Source organism: Equus przewalskii, chromosome 16, assembly GCF_037783145.1.
Source record: "Equus przewalskii isolate Varuska chromosome 16, EquPr2, whole genome shotgun sequence".
NCBI lineage: Eukaryota > Metazoa > Chordata > Mammalia > Perissodactyla > Equidae > Equus > Equus przewalskii.
In genome coordinates, this window is record NC_091846.1 from 21,933,849 (window position 1) to 21,953,165 (window position 19,317).

At 36.8% G+C, this 19,317-nt stretch overlaps 1 protein-coding gene across 5 annotated transcripts in view; it reads right to left on the minus strand.

The window, feature by feature from the left end:
* Window positions 1–633: 633 nt before the first annotated feature.
* Window positions 634–19,317, minus strand: part of FNDC3A (fibronectin type III domain containing 3A) — a 201,198-nt gene continuing 182,514 nt past the window's right edge. For all 5 annotated transcript variants that reach the window (XM_070578164.1, XM_070578162.1, XM_070578165.1 and 2 more), the window contains 9 exons: window positions 18,715–18,820; window positions 18,452–18,627; window positions 16,628–16,741; window positions 15,495–15,644; window positions 15,105–15,388; window positions 14,796–15,008; window positions 12,151–12,317; window positions 10,811–10,938; window positions 634–3,177 (listed from right to left, as the gene is read on the minus strand). In XM_070578164.1, the coding sequence (XP_070434265.1) occupies window positions 2,863–3,177; window positions 10,811–10,938; window positions 12,151–12,317; window positions 14,796–15,008; window positions 15,105–15,388; window positions 15,495–15,644; window positions 16,628–16,741; window positions 18,452–18,627; window positions 18,715–18,820 (1,653 nt within the window). In that variant the 3' untranslated portion in view covers window positions 634–2,862. The remainder of the gene's footprint in view (window positions 3,178–10,810; window positions 10,939–12,150; window positions 12,318–14,795; window positions 15,009–15,104; window positions 15,389–15,494; window positions 15,645–16,627; window positions 16,742–18,451; window positions 18,628–18,714; window positions 18,821–19,317) is intronic.

Here is a 19,317-nt window from a genome sequence, read left to right on the forward strand (position 1 = left end):
CCTGTAAATCAGTATCATATTCTTTTCAAGGCTGATCTCATACTTAGTTGCTTCTGTAGGGTGAGGCTCCTACATTCAAAAACATCTCCACTTCCCCAGCCTAACATTTTAAACTTTATTGTGGTACCCGCAGTTGCTGCAATTAGAGATCCACCTGGATTTTAAAAAGCAACGTATCCCCAGACGACGTCTGTGGGATGGAAATTTTCACAGGGGATGAGTGAGAGGGAACACTGAACTTGCTGGTGGAGGGCAGACATGGGGGCAGATGGCACTGCCAGTAACCAGAAGGTTATGCCCCCGGAGGTGGGCAAAAGAAGGAAAGAAGTGAAGAACGCAGGAAAGGTGAGGACAGGTCAGAGATTTTCTTTCCAATAGGAAGGTTACCTCAGACTCATCTTTATTCTTTATAAAGGAAGCAAGATAGCTAAGGAATTGCACAAAATCAAGTCACTAGGATAAAACTTCTAATTTCATTCTTTAACTTACTGGACTTTACCCTTTTTGAATACGGGTCCTCTGTGTTCAAGATGTGAATACTGTAGGCCCACCCATTGCAAGAAGAGGGAAAATCTTAACATTTTCGAAACGAGGCAGCAAATAGTGAATGTATATGAATACAATAAACATATCTCAAAAAAGAATGATACAACTTTTATTTTCCATGGATTTTAAAGATACTTTTGCTACATAGTTTATGTATTTTTATGAGATTATATTTTTTCATTTGTATGAAGTTCAACCTTATACAATTTTAAGGTGATATGTTTGGTAGTGTATCTATAATCTTTAAAAAGTTTAGAGTTTTTGGAATGTACAGTATATGAGGTAAAATAAGATTACATTAAAAATTGTTTTCTCCTCTGCACTGATTTTGCAGTGAGACTCAAAGGGCAAGGACACTATTAAATGACATTTACTATCAAAAATAGGAGTTCATTTGAGTTACTATGAAAAACATAAGCCACTGTAACTGTCACAGTGGCACATTTTACCATTTTAGACATTCAACTATATAGAAATCTCTGGGCTATTACACTCAAACTCATTTGTACTGCCAAATGTGGCACTTTTAAGAAGTTTCTAGAAAACAATTGCAATCACTGTTGTTTTGGGGGAAAGTTATCAGACTATACATAAGAGATTAAATTTAAATAAAATGTAAACATACAGTATATTATAGTGACAGATCATTCTTACCACTTGGAAAGGCCAAGTTTATCCGCTTCTTTTTTGAACAAAGGTTAATGTTTTTTCTATAGCACAGATCATTTGACATAAAACAATTACAATACATGCCCATTCTAATATAAGAGAAATTCTTCAGAGATCTTCAAAGCACAAAACATGTGTCCTTTTTTCAAAGACTGACAGAAATGCTTAGTAATCACTAAAATGCTAACATGAGCAACTAAAAATTAGTGATTCACTATCCTAAAATTCAAATAATAAATTAAAAAGGCTAGTTACAAGTGTTTTACAGATAACAGATGTGATAAAACAAGAATTTTAGATAGTTTCATTACAAACTGTATTACTACTGGCAGTCATTGACATCTATGCGAGATGTACAATGTGATACTTGACAAGATTCAATCTGATCATTCAGTAACTCACAAATGCAAGCTCACAAAACATTAATGAATTACGCAATTGCAAAGTGCTCTAATGCAACATTAACCACATGCAATCAACAATTTGGAACAGTATCTTAACAGACATTACATTAAACATTAGTTTTTCAAGAAAGAAAGCAGCTTGAAGTTTACTGGTGCAAATTAATTTTGTCTTCGGATTTGGTGCCCCAAACAAAAAGGTTAGGTTTGATTATGAATTCTGATGGTGATGGCAGTAGTTGTGGGAGAAGCAGCAAAACTTATGGGAGTTCTTCCAAAATTAGCCTATACCAGATAGATGGAGTGAGTGCACATATGTGTGTATATATATATATTTCTACACTCGGTATGTATAGTTTATCTATATGCCATATATGTACGTCATGTCCTTACACACATACATATAGTTCAAAGGTTCACAAAACCAAATTAAACAGGTTTGAAATGCAGAGTTGATTATAATTACTTTTAAAAAGTAACTATCGAAAAGCCCTCTGTTCTTTTCCATGTTCTCAAGACCTGAAGAGGTGCTTTTTGAGTAAACATTAAAATATTTTTAGGCCAAGTAAACTGTCTGTGCTTTCTTTAAGTAACATCTGTGAATTTGTGAATATATACTGGTAATGAAGAACTCCACATTTATCAAACAAGAAGCTGTTTTTTCATGCATATTCTTTCATCCAGTTTTTGTTTGCTAAGCCCCTCCAGTTATTCATCATAATCCCACTTACCAAATAATTAAGACAAATGAGGAGGTAGAAATATAGCACTAGATTGCTTTCACAGCATCAGACTTGAACATTTTTATAGAGCATGTTAGTGTAAATTTTAATCATTCTGAATTTTTTACTAGGTAATTATCTTTAAAAGGAATAGATCAGGTTGTCACTGTTACACTCATGCTGACTGGTCAAAATATCAATTACACATTGTTGCCTCTTGGAAAGTTTGTTTTACAAGAAGCCATGTCAAAAAAAAAAAAAAAAAGGAAAAAGAAAAAGAAAAACATAGGAAAGAAAAAAAGCCCCAACCAAACAAAAACCCAAAAATTGCTATTTCTGTGGCTTGCATTCTAATAAGGTGCCAGCCTCTATTTAACAATATAAGCATTGAAAATGGGAAGAATGATATACTATAGTCTCAATGCCAGTGCTAAATGCCACTGTTTTTATAAAAGCAATACAGAAATAATTTTAGTACATGACGAAATAAAATGTAATACAGTATTAAAAATAAAGTTATATTTTCACTTGATTACAAAGTACTGAATGATAAAGGCAATCAAAATGGAAAAGAAAGCAAACAGCACAAGGATGACGGCTGCACACTGCTCGTCACTAAGTGCCCGCCGGGTCCTCGTGCTTTCCACAGTGTCTCTGTTGGTGCTGGCTGGTGGTTCAGTCCTCTGAGAGATGAAGAGCACTGTTGTGCTGTAGGGACCTACTAGGTCCTGATGCCCCACAGGGTCTTGGCACTGGCGAATGGCACACACACGGAAACGATACTCACAGTTCAGCTGAAGGCTTGAATACCGGAATGAAGAGTCGGGACCTTTGTAAATCTGTTAATAATATATTAGAAAAAGAATTATGTATGAAGGCTGGGCATAAAATGTGTTAAAATTGGCTATTTTTGGAATTATTTTTGACATGGAAGCTAGTGAGTGTGACTGCTTTTATTTTTTAAATGACATTTTAAAAATACTTATTCATCAAAGAACTTATCTGTCTGCTGTACAAGGGCAGGAGAAATTTGCAAAGTAAGGATGTAAGATTGACCTTCACAGAGCTTACAGACCAGTTAAGGAGTGAAGACGTGTCCCCAAAGTAGCTAGAGAACAAGCAAAATCAGCCCACAGGCTTTTCGCTGGTTTCCTTAAATGTAAGAAGTCCTACTTTTGGAAATCATTCCATGAAAGGAGGAACAGTGTCTAATCTTGCTCCCCCATTAATCTTTGCATAACTGGTTTCTGTACAATTTCAAACATATCTTATCTGTTAACAATTAATGTAAAACAATTAATGAGTGAATAAGGGGAACTTACTTTTTTTTGCTGAGGAAGATTCACCCTGAGCTAACACCTATGCCAGTCTTCCTCTCTTTTGTATGTGGGTCGCTGCCACAGCATGGGCGCTGATGAGTGTGGTGTAGGTCTGCCCCTGGGAACCAAACCCGGGCCGTGGAAGCAGTGCACACTTAATTTAACCACTATGCCACAGGGCCAGCCCAAGGGGAGTTTTCTATTGGCATCTATGGTAAATCATTTCAAAAACTTTAAGGAGAGAGATTGCTCAGAATCACAGAACTGGATCTTAAAACTCAAATCCTCTCCCCATCCCTTAGAAGGGAAATAACAAGAATGAACTTCTATGGATTTTCAAGAGAGTGTGCTAGTGCTAAAGAGGATACACATTAACACTGGTCACTCCTGGGTCCCAGTTCTGTTCTACCACTTCACACTCCTTGTGATCTCAGACCAATTACCTTAGTATAACAGGCATAACAGTAGTTATCTTGTATGCTAATTATGAGAATGAAATAAACTAACACTTGTCAAAGCACTTAACACAGTGCCTAGCATACAGTGAGTACTCAATATATGGAAGCTACCATTTCCATCAACGAGTTCCTTCCCTCATCCTATAAATAAGAAAACCAAGGCTCATAATGACTTTTTTTTTTTTTAGGAAGATTAGCCCTGAGCTAACTGCTGCCAATCCTCCTCTTTTTGCTGAGGAAGACTGGCCCTGAGCACACATCTGTGCTCATCTTCCTCTACTTTATACATGGGATGTCTACCACAGCATGGTTTGCCAAGTGGTGCCATGTCCCTACCCGGGATCCAAACTGGTGAACCCTGGGCCTCCAAAGCAGAACGTGCACACTTAACCGCTGTGCCACCGAGCTGGCCCTCATAATAACTTTCTTTTCTTTTCTTTTTTTTAGGAAGATTAGCCCTGAGCTAACTACTGCCAATCCTCCTCCTTTTGCTGAGGAAGGCTGGCCCTGAGCCAACATCCGTGCCCATCCTCCTCCACTCTATACGTGGGACGCCTACCACAGCATGGCTTTTGCCAAGCGGTGCCATGGCCGTATCCAGGATCTGAATCAGTGAACCCCGGGCCGCCCAGAAGTGGAACGTGCAAACTCAACCTCTGTGCCACCGGGCCGGCCCCTCATAATAACTTTCTAGTTGAGTCCTTTCAGTTAGTTGGTGGGCTATAAGTCAGATCAATCAAGATCTGGGCTAGCATTCTTTCATGCAATTATAGCCACTTCAATTGTAGCTGTGTTGTAAATCTAAATTTTTACATATTGGTTTGCTCCTTAAGGAGGAAGGTAAGATCCTTGTCTCATTTTTGTGTCTTCAGAATCCAGCATTTACAATAGGTACTTAATAAAAAGCCACTAAATTAGTGAATTACTGACTATGTATATGTCAAAATGTATATGGGTGGATGCTGAGAAGAGATATAAAGAAACTTTTATTGAAGGAAGTAAGCCTTAAGATGGATCTTAAAGAAAATGGTGAATATACATTAGTCCTGTGGATGCAGATAAGCATTTCAGTGGGGTGGGAATATAGAAATGGTTCATGTCTGGGCAATGGTAAAAGCATTAACTTAAGTAAATTAGAAGGTTGTATTAGAAAGCATGTGAAGACTGTGCACATACAGTGAGGCCAATTTAGTAAAAATAAGAAATATGTATTTGTCTTATGGATATAATGGGTGATATATATTTTTGTCTTTAAAATTTGCTTTCAAGGGCTGGCCTGGTGGCGCAGCAGTTAAGTTTGCATGTTCTCCTTCGGTGGCCCGGGGTTCGCCGGTTCGGATCCCGGGTGCGGACATGGCACTGCTGGGCAAAGCCATGCTGTGGTAGGCGTCCCACATAGAAAGTAGAGGAAGATGGGCACATATGTTAGCTGAGGGCCAGTCTTCCTCAGCAAAAAAGAGGAGGATTGGCAGTGGATGTTAGCTCAGGGCTAATCTCCCTCAAAATAAATAAATAAATAAAAGATTTACTTTTCATTTGTCTCCAAGTGAGCATGGTAATGTGGTTAGAAAAAACACAACAAATGGTATGAGGGTGAGAGGTGAAGAGATCTGACACAGACGAGGAATATGGTCACACAATAGTTGGAAATTTAGGTTTAATTCCACAGGGGCCACTTGAGATGTGGTGATAGTTAAACAGTGATTAAGGAGTCCTGATGGTAAGGCTGAGTGAGGGACTGAGGGAACTGGCGGAACAGGGGCTCTTGCTGTATAAAAGCACAAAGTTATGAGGCCTTGCTATAGTTTTTATGGATCATTTTTAGAAATGATTTTTATATGAATAAGAGTTGGCAGGCAAAAAAAAAAAAAAATTTGTTTTCCAAGAGTTTAAAGCTCAAGCATCAAAATGATGCTAGTGCTTATGCCAGTGATGAGGTGAGAAAGAAGCTGGAGAGGAAAGACCAGGAGGAAAGATGATGAGATCAAGTTTCCAATTTTGTGTTTTCGATGCTGGGAAGATATCTAAACAGGGAGATGTCTTACAGGTAACTGTAGATACAGGAGTAAAGAAAACAGGTGAACTTGCTAAAGCTGATTTAAAAAGGTTTATCTTATCTGGTGAAGCTATTCAAAATAAGCCTTAAAGCTTGAGATAAGCTGGGTTAGGTCTTAGAATGAGAAATAAGAATTAAAATGAAAATACCATTCCCTGCCCCACCACACCCCCGATATTGGTAAGGTAAAATTGTTGTGACCTTAATAAATAGAAAAGTGTAAGTGAAAACTCTAATAATTCATGATCTTTTGGCCTGGAGCTACTGCTCACAGATAGTATTACATATAACTAAAATAAAACAGCCCCTTATATTTGCTATCAATCAACTATCCATTTATAGGCAGAGTGTGGCAAATATCAATTAATGCAGATTTACAGTTAAGAGAATGGCAGGTAAGAGATTACTGTTTCCACTTTAAGCTTATTAAATTTAAACTTGTGAAGTTTGTGCGTGTCTAGCTGGCCAAGAACTTTGAAGTAGTATGCCAACTGCAACAGAATTTTACAGGAAAACCTTTAAACAAAGTTTAGAGTCTCATAAATTGGTATTTGTCCTTATTTTAGCTTTGTAAATATATCATAGCATGGAGAAAATAACAGTTGTAGAATTGAGGCCAATAAAAATGAAACCAGTATTTTACCTGTTTATATCTGTCTCTATATCCACATTCTGAACACCTATTTAGTTGGCTAGATTAATTTACCAAGTAGTCATACTAAAATTCAAAACAGTCCTTGTTGTTACCTTTTAAGGACAAGTGTACACATTTACTATCAAAGATAGCCATTTTCGAAGCTGTTATTACAGAGGAACAGATTCTGTTTAACTATTTCCACTTTCTGTGTACATTACATATCCACAATCTGATTTTACACTGACTAATACGCACAGTATGTATTACTTAGAGCAGCGAGTGTAAGACGACGATTTCAGTGACACATTACTTTTAGACTGGGTGCAGACTTACTTAAGCCTTTCCTTAAGATTTATTTTGCACTGATTACATTTAAAAGTAATTATTCATTATGACATACTGATAAGGCATATGTTGTCATATCATTTGGCACATATGATCACATAGTGTGATCCTTCTGTAACTTAGGAATATACTACTGCAAATAATTCTTTGTAGCGATCAATAGACGAAGACAACAGTATAAAGCCTCTCAAACAACTGACTGTAGACGAATAGCCACACTGCCCTTGTCTCTGCCATTCTCCCCCCATCATTGCTGGGGAAGTTGTTAAGTGAACTTGGAGCTTTCAGAGCAGTTCTTAAATTTACTGTGCACAAGCAACACTTGGAACTTGAAACAAAAACAGAATAGTGGGTCCCACTCCCAGACATTCAGGTTCATTAGGTCCAAGGGCCACTCTGAGTGAGGAGCACTGTTTCTGAGAATCTAAGTGTAGAAGTTTAAGAAAGGAAGAAGTTGTATAGAATCCGACAGGCCACTGTCCCAGCACCCATTCTCTGACACTGCCAAGATGCCAAATACCGTGATTTTGGACAGGGTGTCAAACTCTCCCTTACCCAGTCCACGTAATAGGAGAAGTGGGCCTCACTCTTAATTCCAGAGGTGGACCCCGGTTGGCTTAAGCCCTGGCACAGTCATTGGTTGAGGGATGGCTTTGTAAGCCAAGTGCTTTCTCTTCCCTGAATGTGAATGAAGAAGACTAAGTTCCCCATAGCTAAGGGTAACTGAAGGCTGTGAGAGAAACCATGTCCCTGATAACTTCATGGAGCTTCTGGATCAACCAATCCTGAAGCCTACCTACCTTCAAGGCTTCCCCCCTAAGAGGATTAACACTTAAAAGTTTATAAGCCAGTTCGAGTTGGTGGTATTTGCAACACAATGAGCTTTGACACAAGAACTGCCTTAGGTACAGACTCCCAGGTGGGGTTGATCTGGTTTGAAAGTGGCTCTGCTGTCCCCCAATATTTGCATTTCACCTTGTGATAACACTTGAAATGCTATTTTGGTTAAAAAGGACTTGCTTTCAAAAACATATACAGTTCTGAGAGGATTAAAGAGCCTGCAGACACTTGACTTTGGTATGAATTTTCCCAAGCAAATAGTCTTTCTCCTGAATGCCGATAAGGCCAGCTATACTGTGTATATGAGAGTTATGATGTATATGAGGGAGGCAAGAGTCAGAGGGAAAGTACAATTTTAGAGAACAGGGCAAGTCTAGGGAAAGTGCTACAGAACAGGACATAGAGTAGCAGGAAGGCAAGCAAGGGTTTGGTCAACGCCACTGAATGATCAAAGAGGGATGAAGAAAGGGAAGAATCCAAAGAAATCAGTTTGTTTCTAAGTTTGCCCCAGGGTCATAAGTACTTTTTGCTGCCGGGCTAATTTGCTTCCAGATCCCCAAACCCAGCAACATTATAGGTTAAACAGGTTTTTATAGGCCAGCCTAGCAACTCAACCACCAAATTATAAATAATAATCCCCTAGTTAAAAACATCAACAGTTCCTACTGCTATAGAATAAAGACCGGTACTTGGCCTCCTCCACTACATACTCCATTCCTGAGCCTTACTCAAGGCACACTTGAGAGTTCATGGTTCATCTTAAGCTCACCAGCCCCCCAAAAGACTCACTTAAATGACACTCCTTTTGGAAAACGTTCCCAAACTCCAGATCGAATAAATCACTCCTTTTTATAAAGTAGGTTTTAGCTTTATTATGACCTTTGATTTGTTTAGCTATGTAAAATGTCATGATTATAAAATTTCTGCTTGCTTGCTAAATTCTAAACAACTTTCTTGAGATCAGAACAGTAACTTAACAATGTAGACCCCCCAAATTCTTTATACACAGTATTTAATATAAGTGTATTGAATATCAAATTAATTTTAAGTAAAATACTAAATTCCACGAATGAAATTGAATTCGCAAAAAAAGGAACTTCACACTTTTGGAATATAACTTGCCAATAAATCATAACATTTTATAAATATTTAAGAGCTTGAGATGAGCATATATAGGATGAAGTTCTAAGGAAATCAGTGTTTTAAGTTTTACAGCATGCTTACGATCTAAAGTAAGTGGAAGTGCTAAGGTTGTTAGCTTTTAAGTTAAATTAGAATTAGCATCGCTGTTTCATGCAGTGATATGCTTATTAAAATTCATATACTACTCAAACGTGGGGTCTCTTTCCTTTAAATGTGTAATATAATTATATTTTCTTTAATATAAATTTTGCTTCCTCCTTGGAAGGAAACCTGTTTATCTGTAAATTATATTCAAATCTAATTATTATGCCAATTTGCAGATGGCTTAATAAAGAAAAACAATCACATGCCAAACTTAATCTGACTCTTTGGGGCCTTTTGTAATTTCAGTTAAGAAATTATACTTCCATACTTAACAAAACTTGAAAGAACAAAATTAGATTGATATTGAAAAATATTCTATTATGAATAGTTATAAAAGCACAAGATGGAAATAAAACAGATGAATGACTGGTTTTCTTGTGGGAAAAGAAAATACAAGATAAGATACTAAAATGAAAACAACCCAGCTTTTTAAAAGCCCTCAAAATCAAGAAGGTTGACAGCAAAAGGGGAGACTCAGATGAAACGCTTATAGAAATTACGCTCTTGAGTTGCAAAAGAACCCATCTTTTTCTTCTTTATAGAAGTTATAATGAACATTGACAGCTCCCTACTTCATCTTACTGCTTTCATCCTCTAAGAGGAAGCTATCTTTGAAATTTCTCGGGAAGGTGATACTTCCTCTAGGCTTCCATAATCCTCTGTCTACTGTCATATTTACAACACTGCATTATAATTATGACTATTACTATTATTGTAAAAGCCTCCTTAATGGTCTGCTTCTGCCCTAGTCCCACCCTCGCCAAAATGACCTTGTTTCTCATCATGTGACTACTCTGGTCAAAATCCTCCACTGGCTTCTCATTTTACATGGAGTAAAACTCACAGTATGGCCGATAATGCTCTACATGATCTCCACAACACTCTTGGACTCTCTATCATTAACTACCTGACTTCATCTACTGTTTGTCCCCTTGGCTCACACTGCCCCAGCCATATTGACCTCTTTGTTGTTCTAAATTTAACAAGCATGCTCCTGCCTCAGGGCCTTTGCACTTATTGTTTCTTCTTCTTGGAACACTCTTCTCATATTCAATTCCTTTGGGTCTCCGGGTCAAATGTCACCTGCCTGCCCTGTAAGAAACAGCATTCGCTGTCCCTCCCTCCAGTACTCCCTATTTCTTTTACTCAGTTTTACTTTTTCTCCACTGTGCTTATCACTGTCTAACATGTGATACAGTGATGTGTTTATTTGCCTTTAGTATCTCTTTTTCTACTGGACTGTAAGCTCCATGGAGGCAAGGGTCTGTTGTTCAGTGTTGTATCCTGAGTGCCGCCTAGCGGAGAGTTCAGTAAATACTTATCAAATGAATGAATAACCTGTTCCAAGTGTGGTTTACACAAAAATGATTCTGAATCCTCAGATACTGTGTAGTTACTAATCTTTGGAACATAGTAAGTACTGAACAAACGTTTTTGAATTAGGAAAATATAGTCAAACCTTGCATTGAAAATACATAAAAAAGAGAAAGGTAAAAATACATAGCCACAGAATTATACCATGGCACATACCTGTTTGAATTCTGAATCCTTTCCCACCATAACTTGAAGACTATAAATAACTGGATCACCTTTCATTGGCTGTAAACACTCCCATGTAATTTCACAAATGTGATCATTTACTTTCTCTATTTTGGGGGCTGTAGAGAACAAATACAAATAAAATCTGCTCCACTTGATTTTTAACTTGGCACATCACACAGACACTTGTTTTAATCAAAATCAACAAACCTTTAAAACCCAGTTATAAACTTGAAATGAATATCAGTGAATTTTTGAAAATTGCAGAGAAGTGGTTCACTCTCATTATCTCCAAGCTATACAATCTACAGGCGCCACAATGGCCAGACTGGCTAAAAGATGTGTCAAGGTAAGCACTGCTTTCACTGAGCTAAAAAGCCAATAGAGGGGTATGGCAGTTCTAAAACAACGTTTATGGTACTTCTCAGAGCATCACTAGAACATGAAATTTTATAACTTAAGAAATCTCCTAAGAAGATGAGTTGAAAAATACCCCTAGCTGCTTGATCACATATGACCTCCACACTCAATAAATAGTGGGATACAAAGGGGTTAAAATTAGCAATCTTCTTAAGACTAAGAGACACTAAACGGGATAAGGGAACAGAAAAATGTGAAACTCTATCAACATTATTAGAAAGACTATTCAAGAACAGTCCTGCTAACTATAGATCTGCTTAACAAATGATACATTCAAGTACAGGATACACGACACTGGACTAGAAGTCTTTGTGATCTGGCCTCAGAGTGTGAGGAATTTTAGTGTTTTTGGCTAAATGCACCAAGTGTAATCCTTGCCAGGGTCATTTAAAAATAAGAACCCCTCTGAAATTAATTTTAAAGATCTATCTATAAACAAATGTGTGTGAGTGTAAATTTGATTTAAAATTTAAGTTAACTAAGAATTTACTTATGTTTTGCTTAACAGATGACTTGACTCTCTCCTTGAAATCCAACTGAATGAAACAGTGACTCAAGACAACCAGAGTTTGTGATTTTTTCTTTAAGTAACAATAGCAGAAATAGCAAATGACCCTAGTAGAAAACCAGCCTACTATTTATTCAATTTAGTATTTTTATGTTAGATTTTTAAGAAGATCAGTGACAAAATCCAGTACTTATCTGAGTATCAATGTGCCAGATAAAACAGCTTTTATTATTTAGTGAATCTCCCAGTAGGTGGGCTTGTCTATATAATTTCTTCCTTATAATTTAAATGTTGGACACATACTGGATGATAAATTTTACTAACAGCATATGAAGCACATTATGAATATGGATTTAAAATTAATTTATTATAGAAGAAAATAACTTGAAGATGTATAACTTACCTTTCAAGGCAGCTGGCACAGATTTTGGAGTAGTGAAAATATATTCTTGGGAGAGAGGACCTTCCCCAGCTTCATTACAAGCTTGAATACAGAACTTATAGGATGTTGATTCACTAAGTCTTTGCACTTTGTATGTATGACATGGACCTCTGTACAAGGATACAAACCTAAAATGGAAATGACTCTTGTTAAAAACAAACCTTGGGGCCAGCCGGGTGGAGTAGCGGTTAAGTTAGCATGTTTCACTTTGGCAGCCTGGGGTTCGCAGGTTTGGATCTCAGGTGTGGACCTACATAATGCCCATCAAGGCATGCTGTGGCGGTGTCCCATATACAAAGCAGACGAAGACTGGCATAGGTGTTAGCTCAGGGCCAATCTTCCTCACACACGCATTAAAAAAACCCAAAAAACCTTGACTACCTTGTGAAAAATGTTTTGAAACTACTAATGAAGTACAGTTGGGACATCATTTAGGAGTAATAAGTTGCTCCTAGAAATTAATGCAAGGAATGGTTTGTCACTCCAAATAAATCTGTGTTTTTTCATCAGATGATGAAAATCACAGAAATAAAAATTTTCCAGTTTGACATGGTTTCCGGAAAATTTATTTGCTAAATCTCATGTCAAATCATGGTAACTGTTTCTTCTTAGGCTTTCTTGTATAGCTTTGTTTCTGATTGCTGTCTTCTAATGTATACATTTTTAAAGATACTCGGAACACAATTTTCATTATAAATTATTTCTAATTAGAGTCATGGGCGTACAATTTGTCACATAAAAAAGAATTCTTAATTCCCAGGCATAATGTTAGCTGATTTGGTGATGTTTTCTAGAGATTTACATAGCAATATGAGAGAATATATAATTTTCCATAAATTATCTACTTGAACTGTCCGATGGAAAGTTTAACATCATACATGTTATCCATAAGTTCAATGTTCCCCAATATTTCTGATTGGCTGTTTTTTAAATTTTTGGAAACTGGAGAATGAAAAATGAATGCTCATATAGTTCTAAGAGTTTAAAAATTGTAGTTAGGTTAAAAATGAAAATATTTAATGACTACAAGTAACAGTATTTCCAAGAAGCAGTAATTGGATAAGTCTTGCCTTTTCAATCTCCAAATTTTTTTTTAATGGTAGGAAAAAAAAACACTGGTAAAACCACCGTTGAAAAAAGCTGAACAATGACAAGACCTGTGGTCAGGGAATAGCGGAAGTTGCATCCTGACACTATCCCACAGCAAGTGTAATTAGCTGTGAAAAATCAAAGGGAAGGAGTGTAACTAAAGATATTAAATTTATATAGTAAATCTGCAATAACATCAAAGGGTTTCTTTATTTTCCACAGCCAAATGCCTCTAGCTATACGCACACCCTACAACAATTGTCTAGATGCTAGCTAAATATTAATTAAGCTTGACGTTCTATAATAGAATATAGACTATAATATAAACTACATTAATAGAATCTCAATTCTATTATCTTTCAACCAAAACACTAATTTGACCTGTTTCCGGTAAACCTTTTTGTATTACCCCATATAAATGCTAGAAAGGGGATGAAAATAACTTAAAGAATTAATTCATCCAACAATAATAACACATATTAAGGATAAACGGCTATACCAAAAACCTATGGCGAGGAAGAACTCCTTCAGTACATAAAATTCTGCCAAGAACAAAAAATAAAATTCATAGAGGCACAGATTTCAGGAAATGATCAATACTGTTTGCTCTGTGTAATGCTCTTACTGGTGATACAGTATGTTTAATTCTGAATGTGATTTTAAACGTGTAAGTATTTCTAATAGTACTCATGTACGAGCACCGCATATATTTGAATCTATTATTGAATACTTGGGTAAGATACAAACCCAACACAAAAAACAAAGTAACCTTGGGAAAAACTCTTTCTAGTACTCTGAATCCATCAGATATACAAATTGTTTCTAATAAATTGAGTGAAAAGTAAAATTCAAATTCTTAAAATATCAGAAGAGTAAAAGCTGTGGAGGGTATATGGCATTGTTTATATGGGATATAATGTCAATAAACAGCCCCAGATTGATATTTGAATAATTTATATTACTACTTTGAGTAAAGTAATTCAAATGCATGATTTAGTGGCAAAGTATATGGCAAGGGTGTAATGATAATGTAAAGAGTGGCAGCATAGATACGAACCTGAGTAGCAAGGGGACGGAATAATCAGAGTCTAACTGAGATCTGACACTGAGGAACTGAACTATACTCATTTAGTGTGCAGGCCCTGTGACGGGGTGTGGAGAAGAGTGAGGCATAATCTCTGCCCCTGAAGGACCTCAGAGGCTTTAAGCCAATCAACCACTTACTGTAAAAACTGCCTCTGGCTGGAAATAAGCATTGAGGAGCTCATTTTGTAGCAAAGATGAGGCTTCTTTTACTAGCATGAAGAGAGTAAATGGGTTGCAGAAGAGAGCCAAAGAATAGCTCACTTAATTTTTTCTTTCTTGGCAGCTCTCTCACAAGTTATAAATAAGAAATCATTGTGCTTTCTGATGTTTTGAAAACAGCACACAATTATTTCTTATGAGAATTCAGTTTTTGAAAATTTATATACTTAAGCCCTAAGAAACTAGATAAAGAAGCAATTAAAAACACCTACCTTCCATTCTTATCCTCCATCTGAAGGTGGTACTGAATAGAATCTGTTGATAATGTCCTTGGGGTTCCTTCTCCCCATTTCAGTTTAAGGTTCTGGTGGCTAAAGGCAACACATTCCAGACGAGGCGGATCAGGAGGGAGGGGCTTAGTTTTTAATTTTATCATGTGACTGAAAGGGCCAGCTCCAAGGCTATTCAAGGCTTGAATTCGTATTCTAAGTGCCATGATTAAAAAAAAAAAAAAGAAATTTAGTTTATGATTATTTATCTCTCTGGTCGAGGCAAAAATTAATATAGTTTTCAGAGTGTACCTGTATGTTGTATCCGGTTGCAAATTGTCTATAATATAGCTTGTAACCTTTCCCACTGTCAAGGGCTGTTTATCTCCACAGTCTATGCTGTAGGCAAGGATTTCTGAACCATGGTCACAAGGCTTTCCCCAGCTTATTGCAAGGCATGTAGAAGGTGAATAATGGGGATCTTCTATTTCATCATCACTTATTTCTTGAAGACAAGTCACAATGGCAGGAACTGATGGTGGAGTCACACAGGCTACTACTTCACTGAAAGGGCCTGGACCCACAATACTCAGAGCCTACAAATTAACAGAGCCCATAAGTTAACAAAAACATGACCATGAAAATGCTCACAAAACACAAACCTCTGAATAGAGTAAGTGACAAGGCCCCAGTCGCCTTTACCTGGACTCTGCAATAATAGGTAGTTGCTGGTGAAAGTCCTTTTAATTCATAACTGAGACCAGGCCCACAGTAACATATCTGCATACTTCCTTCAACTCCTCCCCACTCCAGTCGATATTCAGTGACATCAGTTCCATTACTCAAAGGGACCTTTAAATTAAGGAAAGGATAAAGGTCTCAAATTCTGTCATTGATTAAATAAGCTTTTGGACAAAAATATTGTTAACCTAAGCATGTCAAAAACTAGATTGCTTCTGAATTTTTAAAAAATGTTTAAGCAGAATTAAAACTGTTCAATATTATATTATGTTTTCATTCATTAAGGCCACCTCAGTTTAAGATTGGTCAAAAAATATAACTTGGGGCTGGCCCCGTGGCCGAGTGGTTAAGTTCACGCGCTATGCTGCAGGTGGCCCAGTGTTTCCTTGGTTCGAATCCTGGGCGCAGACATGGCACTGCTCATCAAACCACGCTGAGGCGGCATCTCACATGCCACAACTAGAAGGACCCACAACTAAGAATATACAACTATGTACCAGGGGGCTTTGGGGAGAAAAAGGAAAAAAATAAAATCTTAAAAAATATATATATATATATATAACTTTGTTTTCAATTAGAAGTAGAAATATGACTGAATCACTTTAGAAAGAGTATTTTAAGGTAAATATACTTCAAAATAATTCTATTAAGTAGTATAAAATGTTAAGTCATACAAGGACATTTTCTTTCTTAAATCTCAAAGGAAACTGAAAATGAAATTACCGTTACTGATTACTACTATACCAAATAAATACACCGGAGATAATAAATGTAAGAGAAATACTACTATATTAACTCCTATGAATGTTTATTCTGAACGTTAAGCTCACCAATGGCTAAATATCTCAGGACTGAGACACAGCCTTTGATAAAATACAAAGCACACCATGTACAACAATCTAAATACTTGTAAAGCAAATATACCTTACTTAAACGCTTCAAAGAAAAAAAGGAATTCACTTTTTACCACATGAATTTAACTAGGACTTACTCTGTATAATTTAGGAGGTGAAATGGACAGTATCTTTATTCTTTTATATAAACTATTCTGATCATTTAAGAAAGTAACTATAAGACAACAGAAATTACAATACCTCCCAATTTACTTGTGCACAAGTCGCAGATTTACATGTCACTTGAGGGGGCTTGCACTGATCTGGTGGTCCAGGGGCTGTAGTAATCTCACATTTTTCTGAAAATGGTCCAAACTAGACAAACAAATATAACCAGTGTTTTACTTTTCACCCACTGATGGCACAGCTCTCCGTAAATATTCATAAATAATTAAGTGCATCATCCCTCTCCTTAAAGACTAATTGGTGATTGTAATTCTAAAAGCATTCACAGAAAGTAAAAAGATTTAATGATCATGGAAGTGACTATGTGGGTATTTTTAAGTTTCATTTACTATACTTCCTTCATGAATTGGTTTTTATAAGAAGGGGAGGGTACGAGGGAACTACGTAGGTAGAATAAGTCAGAAGAAATTATGATGAGTGAAGAAATCGATACCAATTAAAGGCATGAGAGATGGTAGGCATAAATTATATCTTAACATTTAGAATAGCTTTAGAAGGGTCTAAAATGTATATTCTCTGGAAGTATAGAAAGCACATATTTACTTAAGAGGGTTTTGACAAATTATCACAAACCTGAAAATATAGATTAAGGGCACTAGGATTAAAGATGGTATCTCAATGTACTGCAGCCTTGTGGGGCTGACAAGATGATGACTTCAGACAGGAAGGAATGACTTACATAAGTTCTGCCAACAAAGGATGTAAATTGGACATTTAAGAAATTTAAAAATAAGTTTACAGACAGAAATACTGAACTCAGCTGGAGAATGGGGTGTAAAATATAGTACAGTTCACTAAAATCTGAAATAATGGGGAAGGGAGAGATTTGTCAGTTTAATTTTGTGAAATATTAATTACAGAAGAGTTTAAAGAAACAGAGTACTATTCAACTGAGGTAAGAAATTACTGCTTTGTCCTTAGAGAACTGGATTTAATGCAGAGATGAGAGGTATCACAGCTGAGTATAAAGGACTTTGGTTCTGGAGTCTGACAAACCTGTCTGGTTTATCTCTATCACCTCTTAGTTTGCGTGACTGTGGGCAAGATATTTAGCTTTGCTGAGCCCCAGTTTCCTCAGTTGTAAAATGGAGATGTTAGCTATTTTGTCCATTTTGTGGAGCTGTACGAATACATAGGTAACATTAAAAAAAAATCCACACAAACCCAGAAATGCTTAAAACATAAGTAGGCAAAAAATAAATCACAATTAGTCCATCTGAAAGTAAATGCTGCATATAACCAGCCTCAAAAAAACAGTAACTCGGGCTGGCCCGGTGGTGTAGTGCTTAAGTGCGCACGTTCCGCTTTGGCGGCCCGGGGTTTGCTGGTTTGGATCCCGGGTGCAGACGTGGCACTGCTTGACAAGCCATGCTGTGGTAGGCATCCCACATATAAAGCAGAGGAAGATGGGCACGGATGTGAGCTCAGGGCCAGTCTTCCTCAGCAAAAAGAGGAGGATTGGCAGCAGTTAGCTCAGGGCTAATCTTCCTCAAGAAAACAAAAAAACCTTAATTACTCCAAGTATTTCATCTTATAATCTCCTTTCTACTCTTAAATTTACTAAGTAAACCCTATCAGCACTGCCTGAAAGGCAAACGTTAGCTCAGCTGAAGTCCAAAATGTCAGAAATCATAAGTGGGCTTTGAAAATGTACTGGGATTCTATAACAATTAAGTTGCAGGATATACTGACCTCTCTCTTATTTATCAATATAGGCTCATTAACAATTGTAAAATTTGGAGTCACATGTTGAAAGCAAACTGGCCAAATAATGGGTGCAATTATATATGTTATATAAAACACTACTGTGATTATGATTCAGTTCGCACATCCTCCTACCCCTATTTTGTTAGCTGCGCGCAGTCTGAAGCTGTAAGTCTTTCCTGGAAGAAGGTTGCTCACTGTACATTCTACTTCAGAACCTTGGTAAACTTCTCTGGGTTCATCTTTTTCTACAGGAGACATTTCTACATCATAGCAGTAAATGGGTGATCCACCATCGACCAGAGGGGGTCCTAAAGGTGACAAGATTTATGCAGTTTAACAAGAGAAATATATTTAGTATTAACTTAATTATAATTTATTACCAAAATGGAAATTACCCCATCGTAACTGTATTTCTTTTGCTTTGGGTCTACCCTGTAACCTGGGAGGGAGGCATGGGCCAGGAGGCACAGCTGGAGTCTGCACAAGTAAAGATTCAGATACCTGCCAAAACAAAGCAAAAACAAAACAAAAATGCCCCAAGCCAAATAATCAGATTGTTTTTGTTAAAGGAAAATAACACAAATACAAAGATTGCATCAATGGCTTCAAATGGTACTTGACTATCCACTGAAAAGGAATAAAGTTCTGAATAAAATCAAAATCCAATTAAATCGTTTAATCTCAAATTTTATACAGACAAAGACACATACTATGTGACTACTATATACAAAGAAAGTTACAGGGGGGTGGTGGCACTAAAAAAAAGAACAAAAAACTCTCCCTTGTTTCCATAATTAAAAACCAAAAGGAAACCAACAAACTCTTAACACAACCTAATGGACATTAGTTCTGATCCTGTCTAATGGATCCACAAATCTCTTCTAAGGAAGGATGTTTTAACACATTTTGTAAACGGTCTGTCGTGTTTTCAGGAGGTTTAGACTATTTTGGCTACTTTACTTTTAACCTAAACAGTAATTCGTTTATTTATTTATTTA